The sequence below is a fragment of the Malaya genurostris genome, chromosome 1 (genome assembly GCF_030247185.1).
Source record: "Malaya genurostris strain Urasoe2022 chromosome 1, Malgen_1.1, whole genome shotgun sequence".
NCBI classification, from domain to species: domain Eukaryota; kingdom Metazoa; phylum Arthropoda; class Insecta; order Diptera; family Culicidae; genus Malaya; species Malaya genurostris.
Genome location: NC_080570.1, coordinates 110,622,939 through 110,643,424, shown reverse-complemented (window position 1 = coordinate 110,643,424; position 20,486 = coordinate 110,622,939). Strand labels below are relative to the sequence as shown.

Sequence of the window (20,486 nt, the reverse complement as noted above, 5' to 3'; positions counted from 1 at the left end):
TTTAGTAGCTATCGTTTTCTTTGTGAAGGATGCAGAGAAGGCATTGGGTGATTTGCTAGTAGCATAAAGCTAAATATTTAGCTGTCATAACTTGGCTTTTAGCATAAAGCAAATATTTTCGTTTATTAGTTTTCTGTTCTGAAGTGTCGCTCATCGCGTTTTTATTTATAACTCGTTTTTGAAAAATCAGTCGTACGTTACAATACCTGATACCTTTTTAATCAATCTGAATGTGCTTTTGCATGAGTATTCTTCGGTGTTTTAGTTCTCTTGACATTATTTTAATGAACGTCGTTTTAAGCGGCAGTTTGAGGTTTTAATCATTCATTACCCTGTAATGTCGGAACTGCAAATCGGATTGAATTTGAATCTGAACGTGTGACAAACGATTGAACATTCCATGAGATGTCGAAGTTTCACTTTAGAGTTTTTCGTCATTATTTACGGTACTTCCAGAACCGTTATTCAGGAACCAGCATAACCAAAAACGGTTCGTATGGCCATACATTATTATGACGAATAAATTGCAATAGTTTTGGCTCCAACTTAGAAGCTTTTTGGTGTTGTCATCTTATATGACGGTTTGAATTTTATAAACTCATCACCCTGTAATTTCAGAATCGGAAGTCGGAACCATAAGTCTTTTAATTTGAATTTTTGTTTATAAAATTCGATTTGGCCTGTTTTGAGAAAACGACTGAGCTTTGAAAAACGATTCGATACCGGAACTGGAATACGAAAATCGGTGTAGCCGAAGTCAGGTCAATTCTCCTGAGGAGCTTTACAGTTGATTCAACATTTTTGAAAATCAGTGTATCTTTGAGGAATCGTAGCGCGAATTAAATTTTCGGGTACTTTCCGAATCGAGTAAACCTGAAATAAGTTGATTTGGTTGGCGACTATCCAAGTCAGCAAACCCGATTAATTTATGTGAAATGGACATTTTTATACTAATCACCCTGTATCTCCTAAGCCGGAAGTCGAATCTGACTAAGAAGCAAGATATTTTACAGGATCTTAAGACCTTTCATTTGAATCTTAGACGGGTTCAGCCATCTACGAGAAAAAAGAGGTGTGTAATGTCAGACATAACTGGATGTCGTGAATACGAATACAATTGACACTCTCTCTTTAGACCTCCTAATATCAATTAGTTGATCGATTGTGTGAATTGTGCAAGCTTTCCCCCTTTTTACTACTAGAATTTGAAACGATGTACCTGAATTGAAGTACAGATTAGTTACATTAAACATTCTCCCACACAAATATTACGAAATAACCAGTATAGTTCTTTATGATAAAATAATGGTATTTCTGAAAAGAACCTTCCATGAAGGCGTTCGTGATGGAGAGAGACTAGTTGAGTTCGACAACACGTTGACGGCAGCCAAATTTGAAATCAATAGCCTCTGAGTCGGTGCTATGCATTTTATATAGCAAATCAGCAGAAAGTCCTACTACAAACTACAACTGGTTGTAAAATGGGCCGTATACAGTATAGTGAAAGTAAACTTTCGCCTAATTATTTGAATATATTATTATGGTTCTAAATAGCAGCATATAGTATTTTGATGTCGATTATTTCATTTCGGATTTGAATATTTCAGTGAAAAAAACTATAAAAATGCTGTACGGGATGAATTTCTGGTATTCAGATAGGGCCAAATTGTGTAATTCTTCAAGATATTAAACACTGTTTGGATATAAACGATGCTAAACACTGTTGCAAATTTGGCACTGCGACAATTGCACAAAGCTTATGGTTTTAATTTTCCATTGGCCAAGACGCAATCTATATAGTTCTTTAGATAACATTTGGAGCTATTAAAAGGGATGATTTTGCATGATGTTCGTTATGATTTCATGAAAAATCGGAAGATATATTTTATCAGTGTATATTTTTTAGAAAATTGAATCGATTACCTACAACTTCTTCTTAGACATATTTTTTGTAGAAGCTGCAGATTTCTAGTTACAATTGTTTGAAAATAATGTGGCTAAAAACACATACGCCCTTAACATAAACTAGTCTTGAGTAAAAAAAAACCCTCTCTAGACCAGGGAAAAATACTTCATTTGCTATAATGAACACACATGCAAAGTTTCATGCAAATCGAAAGGGGTTCGTGCCAACAGTCATCCGATTCCGCATGGAATTGCTCAAAAACGAGCCGTGCTGAAATCAATCTGAGGCAAAATGTCATGAAAAAGGATGCTGTACACAGTATTTTTGGTACTTAGAAACAATTGCATGTAACAGTATTAAAAATCGTGTTTCACGTTAACCCCAAGCATCGCTTTATCATACAGCGCTCAAAACTTGTACTGCTAAAATAGAGGGAAAAGTCGCTTACACAAAAATATTGATATATCCGTTAAAAATAAATGGATTTCAACAAACTATGGCTTGTTGGAGAGCTATTATCGTGTAAAATCTAAATCTCCAAACATATTTTATTTACAAGGACAATTGTGACAGAAATTGTAAAAAAAATATTGAAAATTTTAACATACAACCTCGTATAACTCAAAAAGTAAAAATCCGATCTCGAAACCATTCAATAGCGATCAGGGCGACGGGGAGACCTTTCATTTGCGACTAGTTCGATCAAAATCGGTCCAGCCATCTCTGAGATCTCGACCTCTTTGTTGACAACAACCCCCCCCCCCCCACACACACACACACACACACAGATTTGTCCATAAACTAGTATAACCTGCAGAGTGAAACAGTCGTCGGTTAGGCCATCTCTGAGGAAACGAAAATAGGTACTCCCGAAACCAGAATCTAGGAACCCGAATCTAGAAACCGAAGTTGGTTCGAAAACGTGATTGGGATTCATTTTTTAATCTATGTCTATAATCTTCTAATTTTTAACAACCCTCACACTATAATACTGGAACCGTATTTGAATCTAAGTTTTTTGAATTTGGTCACGCCATCTCTGAGAAAAATGTGAAAGTAATTTGAAACAAGATTTTTTTCACTAATTACATTGTAACTCCGGAACCGGAAGCCAGATCAAAATAAAATTCAGGAACTTTGTATAGGACAATTGTACCTTTCATTTTAATACAAGTTTGTAAGAATCGGTTCAGCCGTCTATGAGAAAAGTAAGTGCACTTATTCTCACTTTTTTGCACATATGACTCTGTCATTCCGGAGCCGGAAGTCGGATTCGAATAAAATTCAGAAACTTTGTGTGGGGTTACAAGACCTTTAATTTAAATCTAAGTTTGTGAAAATCGATTCAGCCATCTCCGAGAAAAGTGAGTGCAAAAAAATGTTACATACATACATACACACATACAGATATTTTGCGTACTCGACGAACTGAGTCGAATGGTATATGACACTCGGCACTCCGGGCCTCATTTTCTATATGAGAAAGGCAAAAAGGTAAAACGATCATAAAAATTTGATGTCAAATTACATAAAAATACCTTTCTTCATTTAAATGAAATTTGGTTCCAACAACATATAATTATGTCCCTTGCCAATCTTTCATATATTTTAATATGAATATTTTTAAGGGAAACAAGTTTTTTTACTAAACTCTTTTTCTTATTCATCACTGATACTTTCTGAAAATATAGGGGAATTGACACTGGATGAAAAAAATCAGTTTGGGCAAGAAATAGTGTCACTCTTGCAATGAGTGGACGGTTCGTAGGGAACTAAATCACCTATCTTGCGACAACATTTTATCAAAATCAAAAGTGAGTTTTCCATATAAAATTAAAATTTTAAGTTTTTTAAATAATTTTTTTTTTGAGTGTAGGACTCGAAAAGGAATGTTTTGAGTATTTTTATTGGAAAATTAAACTGATTTTGTAAAAATCAGTAGGATAATACTGTTCTGCAGGATTTGTCATTTTTTGATAGTAACCATTCGCAAAAAAAAGTTTAGCCGTTTTCAGACAGTCTAGATCAATTTTAGAAAAAAAAAACAAAATATGCAAAGTGACATTTTGGGACAAAGTCGACATGTCTAGAGAGTTTCATTCAAATCTGAGAGGGTACCAAGTTGTGTTTCACCACTTTTGGACTATTTCAATTGGCAGGACTATTTACAGGATCTTTTTGCTGTCCTGCCTCTACAAAACATATTCGAGCAACGTGACATGTCAATAATTTTCATCACCTTTATTGTAAAATCTATCCAAATCAGCATTATTTTCTTAAGTCTTAAGTCCAATTGTTTTTCGCCGGCACAACAGAGCTGTTCAGCTGGCAACCCTTTTTATAGTGCACTACACAATTGCATGATTTATTAAGGGGCCAAATCCGAAACTATCATAAATCTACTGATCACTAATTGGGACCACCCACTAAAAACCTCTCCTTATTGGGCTCCAATACCAAGCAATAAAACTCGAATCCCACCCAGATCGTACAACTAAAGGAACCGACAAAAAGTGGTACCGATTATGAAGGATAAATAAGCGGTACAGTTTCATTCTGATTGCGATTAGCTCCATTTAAGTCCTCGCTCCATCTAAATCGTGTTGGATTTCAAAACGTGGGGGAGCCCATTTCTAGTGGAAGTGTGCTTGAGTTTGATTGCAATTTACAGTTTGAAGCTGTCCTCTTGAGCAGCACCGCTCGGGGTACAAACAAAGCAGACTCGACAACCACAGTATCCAAAAGTGAGAGTGCCATTGATTTCCACCCGCCGTAGGGTGGCGGATGTATGTGCGGATTGTAATTCACACTCAGGTGTCTAATTAACGTCAAGAGGTCTTTAATTTGCTTCAGATTAGTGCTGTCGAGTAGGGTATCGGCGCGGCGAAGCATAAAAACATACTTGAATCACACAAAGGAAGTGCTGCTGATAACACGATTTTGCGAAACCAACGGGAGGCGGATGTAATTTCGTCTGAAAATTGATTTTAGTTTTAGAAAAAGGGGTCGACTGGTTGGTTGGTTGTTGATTGATTTTTTTTCTTAAATTAAATACAAACAAAAACTACCTGTCCACTAGTAACTGTAATCGATTTTGGCTGTGTTTAATAATGTGTCATACTTGCAGCGACCTCACCGTCCCCAGGAGCAATCTCAGCCGCATCATTATACCAGCGCAAAACTGCCAATCATGTCACTTCAGCAGCACCAGCGTCAACCACAACAAAGCGGAACAGGGCTTGGTGGTGATCCACCACTTCTCTATCAGTCCTATCAACCACAGAATCATCAACCATCGCGCTATCAAAGTCCTTCACACTCCCCGGGACCCATCAAGACTGTCCTGATAAACAATTATCCGGGGAAATATGAATACTCGCATCGTCCGCAACTTCCACCGCAACCGTCCTCACAACCACCGTCGTACTCCGGAGTTCGCGAGCAGAATTCAGCTGGTCTGTACGGCAGCAGAGCTCAGTTACCGCAGTATTCACAACCACCCTCAAAGCTATACGCCGTTGAAATACAGCCATCGAAACCAAAACCAACTGCCTTATCCGAAGGTCCCGGCTCGGGAAGTTCCTCCGGAGTTGGTTTGAACCTAATTGTCGTAACACCAGCTTCGTCCAACTACGATACCAGAAGCCCTTCGAAAGTAAGTAATTGTAAGTATGATGAATAGATTAACTTCTACTTTGTTCTACCATTTCAGTATCAACCAACTGCCGTCTACGAAAAATACCATATCAATCCGTTTCTACCATCAAATAAATTACCTGGTCAATTCACGCCCATAACCCACAACAGTCCATCATCATCATCATCTGCCGGCCATCAACAATCACAGGTTGGTGATGACAGCGAAGACGAAGAAGAAGAAGACACAAGACAAGATCCGAGACCACCACCTCCAACTACTTACACCCATCCAAAGTCTACCTACGTACTTGTGAAACCTTCTCCAGAACCCAACCAGTTGTACTATCACGAGAAACCTCTTAGACCCTCTTCGGGATCTAGTCACTACGAAACTTACAAGGAAAAACCGAGCTATCTGCAGGATCCCGACGTTTTCAAACCGGTTCCCAAACCCGTAACTGTTGCTAAACCCATCTATCTCAACGAGCAGGAAATTTATAAGCCAGCATCGAAATCACAGCTCAACTTACTCAAATCAAGCTACTTGGAAGGACCCGAATTCTACAAACATTCTCCGAAGCCCATTCCTGTCTACCACGACGAACCGGAAGTGTATAAGCCGTCTCCGAAACCCATACCAACCTACCACGACGATTTGGATGAGTACAAACCGGTTCCGAAATCACCTGACCATGCCCCGATACCGATTAAGTTGGATTACACAACTCCACGCGCGATCCCACTTCCAGTGCAATACTCAACACCTCGTCCACATCCTGGTTCGATTAAATACAACACCCAGCCCAGCAGTACCCCTGCTCCACCGTCGTCCTATTCGACAACCGTACGTCCCAAATTCTCCGTTCGCCAGAAACCAACTCACAAGCACAGTCGCGGTTCCACGAAAGCTCCCTCCTTGCGACAACATCTGACTGAGAATACCAACCCGTCGGAGATCCGTTCTCCAAGTCCAAGCTACTACGATCACTACTCCGACTACAAATCCTACGTCAAACAGAGTTACTATTCGTCGACCCAGCCCAACTACATTCCCGCTTCTGATCCTTCGAAAACCACAAGACTAGTGCTAGCGTCCCAAGATCTGAAGCCTCGGCCGGTCTATCAACATCACAAACCACGACCGGTCACCCCGAGTAGCATCCTGGAAACGGCTAGCGCTTCCGGTTCGACCTCACTGGCCGATTTGCTTAAGAAACTACAGGACAGTAATCACCTGCCAAAAACGTTAACCCCAGACAACATCGACAACTCGATTCGAACGCTGGTCAAAATTCTTAACAATTTAAAAGCCACACAGCAAATCCACAAGCCACCCTCGCAGACATACCCCGACCAAGACTACGACTACCGAACGGAAGTCCGACCGAGTAAACCGAACGATGAAAATGACGATTACGATGATTCTACAACTACTGGCCATGTAATGCCGCTGCATCCGGAACTGGGCAAATCACCTCCCGGACCGAATTCCGGACGACCTGGCGTTGATTATCCGAATTTGTCTAAAATTCCTGAAACGAGCTTCAGCTGCAAGGAACAACGCTACAAGGGTTTCTTCGGTGATCCGGAGACCAACTGTCAGGTGTGGCACTATTGTGATCTGAACGGCGGCAAGGCTTCCTTCCTGTGTCCCAACGGAACCATTTTCAGTCAGGTGAGTTTTCTTTGGATTTGTGTACGTTTCCGGATATTAATTTGTTCTGCTTTATTGATTGATATTTCGGCTTTTGATAGGATAGGATCGATCTGATGTCTACGGTCTACGCTGTTCCCAATGCGAAAAAAATGATTCAATTTTATAATGCTTCCTAATCATGTTGTATCAAACGCTGTGTCACGACATGAGTATGCACTACACATCTCTTTTCGCGTAAATTTCTCATATCCAGTTCCAATACGAGAATTAAAACTTCTTAGCTTCCTTCCTGGCATAACTATCTCTACCGTTTTGCCCGGAAGATGAAAACCGATTCCTTCGAAACGTCGGCCAATAACGGAGAGATAATTTTCTTTGAAGCATCGACTGAATCAGGAATCAGAACAAATTGGCTCAAATTGCACGTTCCCCTTGATAAATAACCAGTGTTTGAAGATTGCCGATAATTTGGCAGAGAGCGGCTCGACATTCCTCTACATTGTATACAACATTGTCGTATATGATCTCGCTGCCTGCTGTGTGGAATTTACCAAGAGAGAATCACAAGATGATAATTATAGTAATTTTGAATTTGTTGTTCAATTTTTTTAGTACTTCGCTAAGTTAATATAAAATTAGCGAAGCCCCCTTGCCAAATTTGCTTTAAAATAAATTTAAGCCCAGTGAATAATTTGTTGCTAATTTTTTGCCAATTAGCTACGATCATTTTGAATTCCCACAAATCGAGGCCCAGTGAATAGTTTGTTACTAATTAGTTACGTAAATTTTGAATTTGTTGCTCAATTTTTTTTTTAGTACTTCGCTAAGTTTATATAAAGTTAGCGAAACCTCTCTCCCAACAATGCTTAAAAACAAATCGAAGCCCAGTGAAAACTTTGTGGCTAATTTGTGGTAATTCAAAATTACCGTAACTAATTGGCCAACAAATTAGCAACAAATTATTTACTGGGATTCGATATGTTTTGGAACATTTTTGGGAGAGGGGCTTCGCTAACTTCATATGAACTTAGCGAAGTACTCAAAAAAATAAAAAATAAATTGAGCAACAAATTCAAAATTTCCGGCACTAATTAGCAACAAGTTATTAACCTATTTGCGTTATCATCGACGAGAGGTGCCTAGCTAAGTTCATGTTCATAATTTTCCGTGTCATGTATAAAAACACGCCGCTGGAAACGGAATTTTTATACCTATCGGTTTGTAACTCCGGAACCGGAAGTCGTATCCGGATGAAATTTGGTAGTATTATAATTTTTTTGATGCCAAAAATCTTAGAACTGCATGAAACGTCGAGATTTAGTGTTATATCGAATTTTTTTTTTAATTCGACTTTCTGGGTTTCTCAAAATTCGATATTTTAAAAAAAGTTGTTTTTCGATAACATTAAATCTCGACGTTTCATGCAATTTTAAGACTTTTGGCATAGAAAAAAGTTCAATTTCGAAAATTTCATGTACTCCCCCCATGGTGATTTTTCAAAATCGAAAATTTTGAAACCTTAACCGTCGGCAGCACCTCTTACCCATATCCGATTTAGCTCAAATTTTGCATGCGGACTTTTTTAGAGGTGCTTAAACTTTTGAACACTTGCGTTTCATGAAATTAGAGGTAATATTGGCACCCTTTTATATATAAGAGCGGTAAAAACAATGTGTTATGTCGGTTAGGTCACTTATAATCATATCTCCGGAACCAAATGTCACAGCCATTTGGATCTTCGAACTTGTTGTTTGTTTGTTTGTTTCGATTATAGAGGTTTTAACCTTAAGGTGGTCGGTCATTCACCTCTTCGGGCCAGGAAAACTTTCTGACCCTATGTGCGGGATTGGGAATCGAACCCAGGCGGGCTGCGTGAAAGGCATCGACTTACCCATCACGATAGAGCCGTCCCCATCGTCGAACTTGATTAATGGCCTAATGATAGCATTAAAATGGAACAAGGTTAGTTAAAATCGGTTTAGCCATCTCCGAGAAGTTTGCGCGGTAGAAAAACAATGCGTTTTGTCGGTGAGGTCACTTATACCATCATATCTCCGGAACCCGAAGTCGCAGTCGTTTGATCTTCGAACTTGATCAATGGCCCATTACTAAGTCATCTCTGAAAAAATTGTGTGTTAAAAAATTCGTTACAAAGTGCACATACGTACACACACAAAATTTTTCCGATCTTGTCGAGCTGAGTCGATTTATATTTAACACTATGAGTCTCCGAGGCTCCGTACGATAGTCGGTTTTTCCAGCAATTCTTCTACTTTTCTATATAGAGTCAAAAACGTGTTTTTATTCATCTAGTGGTGTATTGATGTCTTTCTCATTAACATTTCATTAGAAATCTATGCAAGTTCCGACGGACTTTTTGACAATCTATTTCCAGAGCAGCCACTCGGAGACCGTCAGAGTCGTAAAATTTTTTGCGGACATCAAATAGCCGGGTTTTGTAAGTTCAAATAGTTATAATCTGCTTTGAAAATTTCGTATTTATCTGTGTTGTAAATTTTATTAACCAACATAATAAGTTCAGTGAAAAACATTTAATTGAGTCAATTAAACGAAAACGAAACCAAACGAAAACCTGTGTTCCTGTTAGTAATACTTTTCAAGCAGTATAATGAAACATGTATTGTGATTGGATTTTTATTTTTGTTATTATTATCAATTTAAGCACGATGCGTGTTTCATTCGCAAGACAGTGTTTTTTCTTCTTCCGTAACAACACGTACCGGTTTTGCATCGTCATTCTGAATGACGGTTTGAAAGTTTTGACACTCATCGCCTTATAATTTCGGAATCAGAAGTCGGATCTAGATGAAATTGCACACTATCTTTCAAGACAATGAGAGCTTTAATTTGAATCAAGATTTGTAAAAATCGGTTTAACCGTTGCTGAGAAATCGACGGGAATTCCGTTTTGTGAATTTTTCTCTCCACTAATATCCATGATTTCGGAACCGGAAACCGGGGACTAGTAGGTTTATATATTCACCAACTAACAAGATCTGCCAACTAGATGGATTTATCAGCAAGTTTCATAAAAAAAATTGCACCTCGTTTTGCCATCACATGTGAAAAAATACTCATGAAATTGAAAATTTTCCACTTATCGCGTTGCAATATTAGAACCGGAAGTCGGATTTGGATCAACTTCAACGGGGACTTTTTAAAGAATTTCAAGACCTTTTATTTGTACCTCAGTTTGCGAAAATCGGTTGTTGTCAAATCACGCATTTTGTCACTTGATGCCAGAACATTGGTGCTACGACAGCTTTGGTAGTCGAACGAAGCTCGCTTTTTAACGCCATCTGTCTCGTTCTATAAACAACTCGGTACCAACGGTGTGTTTAGAGCATATCGCGCTATATTTTGCTACTAAATTTCCGTAATTTAAGTTTTTGCTTGATTTGAGTGAATTTCGAAAGCTTCTGATAAACTAACGTTTCCCATTTATCTCCAGGTTGCACTGACTTGTGATTGGTGGTTTAACGTCAAGTGTTCGACAACCGCGCAGCTGTACGTGCTAAACGAGAGACTGTACAAATACATTCTGCCATTCACTCCGAAGTTCCCGGAGGATTACAGTGGACCGCTAGTCGATAAGTAACATTGAAAGGTAACATCCGTCGCTAGATCGTACGCTAAACAGTTTTATTTCCGTAGGTACCTTGCCATCAAGTTTCAAGAAATGGAAGACAAAATGAAGAAACAGCGAGCCAAAGGAAAACCGGTAGTCCAACCGTCACTGGAAAATGAAAATGACGAACTGAACGGCAACAAACTGGAGGACAATGACGATCGCTACAACCAAAATCAGCCGCATCCGATTCAGTACGTCACGGAAAACTCCATTGAAACCACTGCCGGTTCAGCTTCTGTTTCAACTCCCGTAACGCTGGAGGACATAAACGCGGACTTCGAACGAACAGGTAAAGCCGGAGATGATTTGTCTGAGGAATCCGGCGGAGGCAGTTTGCCCATAGTGGTGACAGCGCCGAGTGCTCCGAGCAGCTCGACAGGAGCAGAAGACGACGCGATTGATAGCGAGAAAGCTTCCGTCACTGCATTGAGTTCTGTAGTGATAGATGGCATGCCTCACTATGTGGCTCCTCAGAGTCCAGAATCGATGCGACCTTACGGTGCAGGGGTCATACACAGCCAACGAGAAGCTCGAATCGAGGTGAAACATGACGGCACCAGTGGCCATCTAACACCAGCTCACGGTTACGTGGAGAAACGACGAAAGTAGTGGTCATTCCTTCGGAACAACAACGATTTTCTGTGAATAGCGCTTTCAGTAGACTCGATTTTTTTCTGCTATTTAATTAAGTTAAACTGGTTGTATCGGTTTCTGGAAAATTCTCCTAGTACGAGAATTTGCACATATCCAGAGATTTTGAGCTAGGTTTTTAGGGAAGAGCAACCATAATTATATGAGAAAAAATAAGATTTTGAGATTATAACAGTACAGTTGATGTACCACCATGATAGGAGTTTGCGCGTTGAAGCCGTGTGAAGCCTAGGTAGTGAAATAATTTCGTTTCGTTCGCAGTCATTTGTTTTTTCTCACAAACGTTCTACATAAGCTTACCAATTTGTTCTACTCTGTATCAAATCGTTCTTAAATTATGGCAGAGAGATTCGTTACCACCTGTTGCGTTCAGCAGTACGCAGATCAATCGATCGAACGACAACAGAAAGAATCTCCGAGATAATCAGTTACCTTTATTTCTATACGATTAGCACATAAATTTTGAATGAATGCGTGGCAGCGTGTAAGCGATTAGAATAACAGATTTCACGTTTGAACGAAATAAACTGAACTTTGTTGAAGCTCTATGCAAATAATATAGTCAACAAACAGCAGGAAGGGACTGAGGTTTCAAATTATGAAATCAAGTGTATGGCAAGGTAGTATGCAGAACAACCAGTGCTCGAGCCATATTAATATCGGTTATGATGTACTGGATATATAATAAATAACCTAAAATGTACATTTTTAAGGATAATAAATACGAATTATTCAAAAACTATTTTTTTCCTATTCATTATAGTAACAGAAATGATCCGGAAAATCGAAGTTTATGGCTATCCATAACTATTTTCCAATACCACACTCAACTCGATACTTAATTCTGCAAAATTTCGAGCAGTTTTTTACAGCCCGAATGTATGCTACCACCGTGGCGGACGCATCTTCAGGCACAATTTCATTAAAACTCACCTGTTTTCCTTGCTCGTTGATTGCGTACGCCTGCTGTAGATCTAGCAATAACTTCTTCAACCGTGGCTGAGCCTCCTTGTTAATGTCAACCACTTCGATGCAGAAGTGCACCGCATGGGTGCCCTTTCGGCAAGCGGTGCAAATCAGCTTCTCACAGGTGGTGCAAAGCAGCACCGTCGTTAGTTTGTGTTCGTCACAGATGCTTGTGTCCTCCTGGATCCACTTTTTGGCTGTAAGCGAACAAAACTTGTGCTTCGAAAGTACCTTTCCGACACGATGGATCTTCTCGAAGCAATCGCGACAGAGCGGTGTGTCGCATTCTTGACAGTAGTGGCGTGTTCGGGATAGATTGCACTCAAAGCACTCTTTGTCAGGTTCGTCATCTTGATCAGCGTTATTATCGAAAGAGGAAGAATCTGGAAGAGTGGCTGACAGACGTGAGACCTCATGTTGTCGCTGGTACAGGAATCCCAGCATTTGATAACTGTGCTGCAGTTGATCCATCATCCGACGTTTTGGATCCAGAATTGTTTTGATATTGCAAATGCGGCATACCACGGAACGATTGGGACCGTGGCATTGATCCATAATGCATCGTTCACACATTAAATGATCACATTTCAGGATGAATGCACGCCGAGAAACGCCTTGTTTAACTGAAACAATAGCAAATTGTTAGTAAAACAGTACACAATGTTCAGGAAACGCTGTCTTACCGTAACAGGAAGTGTAGAGCTGATGACATTTAGGACATTTCGGCGGCGTTCGCCAGGTCAAGCTTTGATCCGATCGGAGTAGGTTTTGCACGTTTTCGAAAGACATTGCGCCTTCCTATTCGGTTTGTTTACGTTCTTCACTCGCGAAAACACGCCGTTTGTAATTCACAACTATCGATAGTTCACTTCACAGTACGATTATTCCCAAACAATAAGGTTAAAATTTCTTCGGAACGTGAAAATTCCGGCGTCCGATTAGTCCCCGAAACAAACGAATATTCGAAATCACGAAATACTTTGTTTGAACCAACAGCAAAAACAAAAACGTTTCAAACAACACGAAGGTTACCGGCAAACTAGAAGGAACAAGCGGAATGTTGCGGATCGTTGTGCAATAGAGGGAAAGAGAGGACGTATGTCAGACAGCACCGACCATTCTGTAAACATTCGCTTTTTCGCAGGGTTGCCGTTCTATATATAAATATTTCTTATTCAATTTCGTTGAATTTTAAGAAACGATGTGGGAGTATCGCGGAGTAAATGCCTAACTGCAAATGACAGTTTCTCTTTGTTAAATTTTTCTTTCGCGATTTACTTGATTGATTTTTAGTTTGACGCCTTATTCTTCGTTAAAAAAGAGAAAAAATCCTATAATATTGCAACTGTATATTGAAACATTTAGAGGAGAGTTTATTGCACATATTAAACAAACTCCTCTCTGGAGAGAAAGTATTGTTGAATTGATAAGCAGTTTTGATATTTTGACAATATTTTCGTCATTCCGATGAAGTTTCCCGTACACGATCAAACATTTTTTCAATACTTTTTGCGTTGAAAAACATATTATCTCGTATGAGGGCCGCTTTAGTTGATAGAAGGTTTTCCTATAGCGACCTCTAAAAGAGACAAAATTAATATCAATGTGAAAATCGGTGTAGTAACCCGAGAAAACGACATGTTTTGAGTGCTTAACAAAGCCATTGACGCCTGTAAGAGATCCAAAAACGAACTAATGAACCCTATACATAGTTCTCTACGATTTTGTATCAGTTTTAAGAAGTTTCTATTACAATATGTATTATTTGTGTTGACACAAGTATTGCCTTATGAAGGAAGCAAAAGCTCATACAAAATTCTTATTAATTCAATAGTGTCTGGATGATATACTATAAAAAGTCTTGATATTACATTCCTGTAGTGGAATTTGACCTTCTGTTTCAACAGACTTCGCAGCCAATTCAAAGTGTACAGAGCCATTGTACGGCTGGTGCTATGATCCTACTGACACTGCGAATCCTTCCAGGTCGGGGCTCGAACATACGACAACTGGTTTGTAAGACCAGTGCTCTATGCATTGAGCCGCCAACCCGGTATGCGATGATGTACTGTTCAATATTTATCCAATTTAAAAACTCTGGAAGCACTGGTATCATGTTTTGATACCTAGTACACTAGAGATGGTCGGGTATAGAAATTCTTATACCCGAACCCGACCCGTACCCGAGTGATCAGCAAAAAAAATTACCCGTACCCGACCCGTACCCGATTAAAAATTTAAAAAATTACCCGTACCCGACCCGTACCCGATCAATAATAAAAAAAAATTACCCGTACCCGACCCGTACCCGATAAAAAATAAAAAATTTTACCCGTACCCGACCCGTACCCGATTAAAAATTACCTGTACCCGTACCCGACCCGAATGAGTAGTAAAAAGTTTACCAAAATTCAGGATGGAAAAAATAAAGTGTTTTATATAGCGAGCTAGATAGAGCGTATCAGGCTCTAGTTTGTAAGTAAAATACATTAAAATGCTTGTTTACATTTAAACATATAAATACACTGTGAAGCATGAATAGATTTCCTATGTCTTTGGTACTTTATACTCATTTACAAATGTCAACAAAAGGGAGTAATATCTACTCAAATTTTTCGAGAAGCATATTTATCCAAAATGTCGTAATACCCGTTGTATTCAATTTTGGGTAGGTATGGTTTTTACGAAACAGTGCGACTTTTGATCCAATTCTTTAGAACCACAAGTAAGCGTGCTCATTATCTTGACACACAAATAAAAATTCACATTAGAATCACTTGAAAAATCACGAACATCCCCTAAAATTAATAGAGTGTCATCGGTTCGTTTACGTGAATTGACCAAACATCAAATAATTCACGTGTATTCCCGGTGTGAAAAATTCAATTTTGAAAATGTTGAACTGTGAGTCCTTCAAGTGTAAGTAGTTTGAACATTTGTGAGAAATTTTTTTTTGGTTACATTTTTTTTACTACAAAGCAAAATGAATTATGATTTTGATTTAAATTAATCTGTCAAATATGCCCGTTTTGTAAGCCTCACAAACCCACACCAACGATGTTAACGGGAGCTGGTGGTTTTTACAGCCATTGAACTTCTGTTCCACCTCCCTTGGAACCCTCAACGAGTGAACACGGTGAAAATTTGAGCATTTCGCGTGAAAAGATTTTCACCCGTACTTTTGCGACTGTCACGCATCGAGATTTTCAGTGAAAAGAAACGTAAATTAACTCGACGTCAACATTTCAAAAGGGCCTAAAAACAATTGACAGATTTTCTTTGTTTACTTTCTCTTTCGACTATATCTGCGTTATTATACAAAAACGTTCGTTACATATTTGGTAATGTTGGAAACATGGAGATATTATCTTTCATTCTACACGAATACTTTGTAGGTACACGTGAAAATTAAGGAGATCATTGGTTTATGTGCCCTTATGAAATGTTGACATCGAACTGGCAATATAGCTCAACTTGCTGTGCCATCAATCGGTGTCATTTCAAGTGAGGTGACACCACCCAGAAGTGAAGAATAAGAAGAGCTTCTATGCAGATTTTCTGAAATAAATGTTCATGTTTTTATGGTTAGAATCCTAATGATTTATATGTAAATTTTGAAAATCTCCAACCAATATTTAAAATAGCAGTTTTCTGGTATCTGAATGTGATATGAGTACTACACTACATTTTATATATTAATCAAGTAATTTTTACTGGATTGTGCATTAAACAGCTTTAAAATGGCAGTTCATTAAAACCTACGTGAAAAGTATGGTCTGACCGCAACATCTTAGAGCTAAGGCAGTGTGTCTTATTAAATATGCTATAAAAAAGTAGGGTGGAAAATAGTCACATAACTTTTCGCGTAACTATGATTGATCGTTTTTTTTTTAAATGAAGAAAAGAAATGTTTTTCTCTTGAAAAAGATGTCAGTTTTTAGGTCTGGTTCTAGGCGCGAATGTCAAAACCCCTTGAATCAAATTGTTTATTTTTCGGAACAACTGTTTTGCAATAAAAAATTCTCGTCAATGTGTAAACATATTTATGTGAAGTACAAATGGTCGGGTAATCGATCAGGAAAAAAAATTTACCCGTACCCGACCCGTACCCGAGTGAGTAGTACATTTTTTTACCCGACCCGACCCGTACCCGAGTAAGCAGTAAATTTTTTTTACCCGTACCCGACCCGTACCCGATTGAAAATAAAAATTTTTACCCGTACCCGACCAAAAACCCGTCGGGTACGGGTACGGGTCGGGTTTCGGGTAAAATACCCGATACCCGACCATCTCTATAGTACACCCTATAAGAAAAATGTTTGGCGGGTCGTGGATAAATCATATGACACTATATCTAAGTGATTGTTTTGATCGAAAATTTCGAGAATAGGTCGTTAACAAGGGAGCGAAAATTGGAGAATGTCACGAGCTGAAAATGTCATGACATTATCATAACTAGACTGTCATATCTGTGATTAATCTGTGGCGATAACTTGAGTGTGAATGACAGTGTTTTCAACACCGGTTCAATGTAAGTTTTGAGCAGTGTTAAGTAATTCTCATGCATAAATAGGTTTTCATGATATTTATGTCTTAAATATTGAGATAAAAATCAATCAATTTCAACGTTGAGCTTTGTTGGCGACTGTCTCTCGAAAGTTTGGAAGGAGAAACTATTGGAGCTAACCATTCTCAGATTGAAGAGAGTAGAATAGCTACCGATTAGAGTCCACTAGAGAGAAAGTCATGAGACCCATGCCAGTTTTCATGCGCTACAGTCACGGCGAAGTACAATCTGCGACTGCTGCCATTTATGTGGTTTGACTGTTAGATGTTTTGTGTCACTCATCAGCTCCGTTCGAAACCCTGGTCCTAGATGCAAATGACAGATTCTTTCTATTTCAATTATTACGGAATATTCCTGTATTTTTCGATGTAGATAACGAGATGATAATTTAACATAATATACTACATCATCTTTTAATCAGCACTGAAGAAATACTTGAAAAATATAGGAATTCCGTAATCATTGAAAAAGAAAGTAAACAAAGAGAGTTGCGTTTCGAACAAGATTTACGAAATTGTGTATCGCTAGTGCAGAAGAGTGACTAGATACCAAAGCAGGAGGCACGACGATGGGAACGGGTATAGAATGCAGAATTGCAATTGGTGACCCGATTGCAGCGCAACGATCGGTCCGATATGGTGTTCAATCGGTCCGATGTGGGTCTTGATCGAAATGCAATCATAAGCTTTCGTGCACTATCCGTCCGATGATCGAACTCACATTGCTTTTCTGAAGAAATCCTCCGTAAATTCGAACATCGGATCGTGTATGAAATTTACGATAATGTTTCGAATAAAACTGTTGTTTACATCAGAGTTCTTGTTATAATCAGGCTTTCTGACATTTTATTTATAACCACAAATGCTAAGTCGCCATTTTGAAATGTGGTTGTTTTCATTGCTAAATACCTACACTCAAGCAGTTATTGAAACGTATACACTTTCCGAACGTAAAAACGTTTCTAAAGGTTGATGCAGCCTGTTAATAAATGTTACAAATAGTTCCCTTCTATTGCCATTTTAACATTTTAACCATTTTAACGATCACCTGACATAACGTGTGAATCGTACTTTAGTCGAATAACATATCTCGATGAACATTGGAAAAGGTCCCAAGTGCAAATGACAGATTCTCTTTGTTTACTTACTCTTTCAATTATTACGGCATATTCCTGTATTTTCCAACAATTTCTTAACTACAGATCGAAAATCGATGGGTTCAGTCGTTATTCTATGCAAAGAGTTTGGGAGAGGGATTACCGACAGAACCGTAATAATCGAAAGAGAAAGTAAACAAAGAGAAACTCTCATTTGTGCTTAGGACCTTTACTCGTGTTCGTCTTCATATGTTTGTTTTCATCACGAAGTACCCCAGTGGTTTTGAATTCTAGGCAGTTTTCTCTTCAATGATTTGCCACAAAAGTATAGCTCTATAGAAATTCCGTTAACGTTGACGGAAGCTTATCGTTTGAAATGTATCTGAAACTGCTTGATGGTATGTGTTTCGTGATGGAAATAAACTAATTTCAAAATGGCGAATGTGCATTTGTAGTTGTGAGCGGGTAGTAGGTTCATTGCAACCAGAGCTTAAAATTGTCTCGCATTCTCAATGAAAGAAACCATTCCAACAATCTCATTTTCAATATTTTACTGTCTCATTCGTAAATGATTGACACCAGAACGAACGAAGAGAGACGAAGCATTTTCGTGTCTCATTGAAAAAATGAGAGAGTATAATTGCCAAAGTCATTCTTTCCTCTATGACAATACGAACCCAAGCTAACGTCTGCAGGGAGCATAAGCAAAACTTTAATTCTCATTATTTCATTGATGTATTGAAAATCTGTGACGCTTGGCTATGAATAGTGACTAAAATAGACAAATCGAAGTAATTTCATCTCAGAACCTTTTTGGAAACCAAAACTACTACAAATTCAAGCATCAACAGGTAAAAGTCATTGTGAAATCTTTTTCTGTCATTTTCGATTCTCAAAGCTTCAGTTGAATACCGACACTGCATACTAGGGTTTTCACTGAAAACCGCAAATGGCTGGAAGGGCAAATGAAAGAAAGAACACAATTTTGAAACTACTATTCCGCTTATGTCATTGACTGGATATGGATTTCGTTCTCATAGTTTTCAAGCGAAGCTGATAGTGACATTAATTTCTCATCATTTTCGTCAATTTTGTGTCAATGAAAATGACTTTTATTAGCTCTGATTGCAACTAATGCCAAAAAATCAAAGGAGCGTTAAATATACATAGAAACTTCTTGTTCTATAAAACTATTGTTCTTATGGATGCGAATTTCGGATTGAAAAATACAGCTGTCGAACATAGTTTAGGAAATATTAACTCGGAATTTTATCTCGTTTGTTTCACAAATAAAGCTTCACGTTATACGTTTTGGCAGACCCTGTCAGCTTGGAGCGAAATCAATCTTCAGTTCAGCAACGCCATCGCACGACATCACATTCAACATATCATGTCAATTGTATGGGAGCGTAGCCCTGCTATTTTGGCGCGCACGAATTTGACATTTCTCTCCCCTATTTCTATGTATGAGATCCAATGCGGACTCACCTGAGGGCGACATGCTCGCAAAAAAGGATGTTACCAATGATTTGTTCGGGAAATGTGAGAGCTGTATATCTTGTTAATATGATGTCTTTGGTTTTGGGTAGTTACGATTAAGCGCTATCCACACTAGGCCGTGACGTATCCGGAACGGGACCGCAACGTGCCGGGATTTATTTGTAATAAATTCTCATCATACCGTGTACTTTCCGTATCGCTACCGTTGCTATTAGTAACATACACAACCGTTGCATTTGATGTGCTTCTGTTCCTCACGAAAATGGCACATTTTTCCAACGAAGAATTGGCCATAATGGCAATTGCTCTAAATGGCGAAGTCAGCAGTTTAAAAACAAAAACAAAAGAAAGAATATCTGGATGCACGAGCTTTGGCGAAGGAATATTTCCGAATGTCAGAAGCCTGTTTCAACTCGTTGTTGAGTAAATCATCCGTGTCTTAAAAAGCATGATACTACATTCCGATTAGCAGTGACTCCCGAGAGAGGCTGGCAGTTTGTTTAAGGTATTTTTATTGATTTGTTAACAAAATTTCTTTGTAAATGTCCAGAAAACTCCAAGAAAAATTGTATAACGATCATTGAGATGGCTTATAGTTAGTGTTCGTCTCATGATTTCAGTTATTTAGCAACAGGATACACGCAAAAAACCATAGCATTTAGTTACAGACTTGAGGCTCTCTACCAGATTGTTCACGAGATATGTCGTGTAATTACCGAAAAAAAAATCGACGATGCAATGTCGAAACCGACAGAAGATATGTGGAAGAAGATTGCTAACGATTTTTGTGGATTTTCTCGCTGTGTCTTGGAGCTTTGGATGGAAGCATGTGACAATTCCAGTCCCTGCCAA

At 38.7% G+C, this 20,486-nt stretch overlaps 2 protein-coding genes across 2 annotated transcripts in view; one reads left to right on the top strand and one right to left on the bottom strand.

The window, feature by feature from the left end:
* The window catches only part of LOC131425398 (uncharacterized), a 210,621-nt gene extending 198,374 nt beyond the window's left edge, over positions 1–12,247 (top strand). Inside the window, exons 4-7 of the mRNA XM_058587272.1 lie at positions 5,034–5,561; positions 5,619–7,220; positions 10,675–10,817; positions 10,878–12,247. Coding sequence (XP_058443255.1) covers positions 5,034–5,561; positions 5,619–7,220; positions 10,675–10,817; positions 10,878–11,463 — 2,859 coding nt within the window. The 3' untranslated portion in view covers positions 11,464–12,247. The remainder of the gene's footprint in view (positions 1–5,033; positions 5,562–5,618; positions 7,221–10,674; positions 10,818–10,877) is intronic.
* The window catches only part of LOC131425397 (RING finger protein 17), a 546,443-nt gene extending 532,905 nt beyond the window's left edge, over positions 1–13,538 (bottom strand). The window contains exons 1-2 of the mRNA XM_058587266.1: positions 13,155–13,538; positions 12,439–13,094 (exon numbers count right to left, since the gene is read on the bottom strand). Of these exons, the coding sequence (XP_058443249.1) occupies positions 12,439–13,094; positions 13,155–13,260 (762 nt within the window). The 5' untranslated portion in view covers positions 13,261–13,538. The remainder of the gene's footprint in view (positions 1–12,438; positions 13,095–13,154) is intronic.
* Between the last annotated feature and the right edge of the window lie 6,948 nt (positions 13,539–20,486).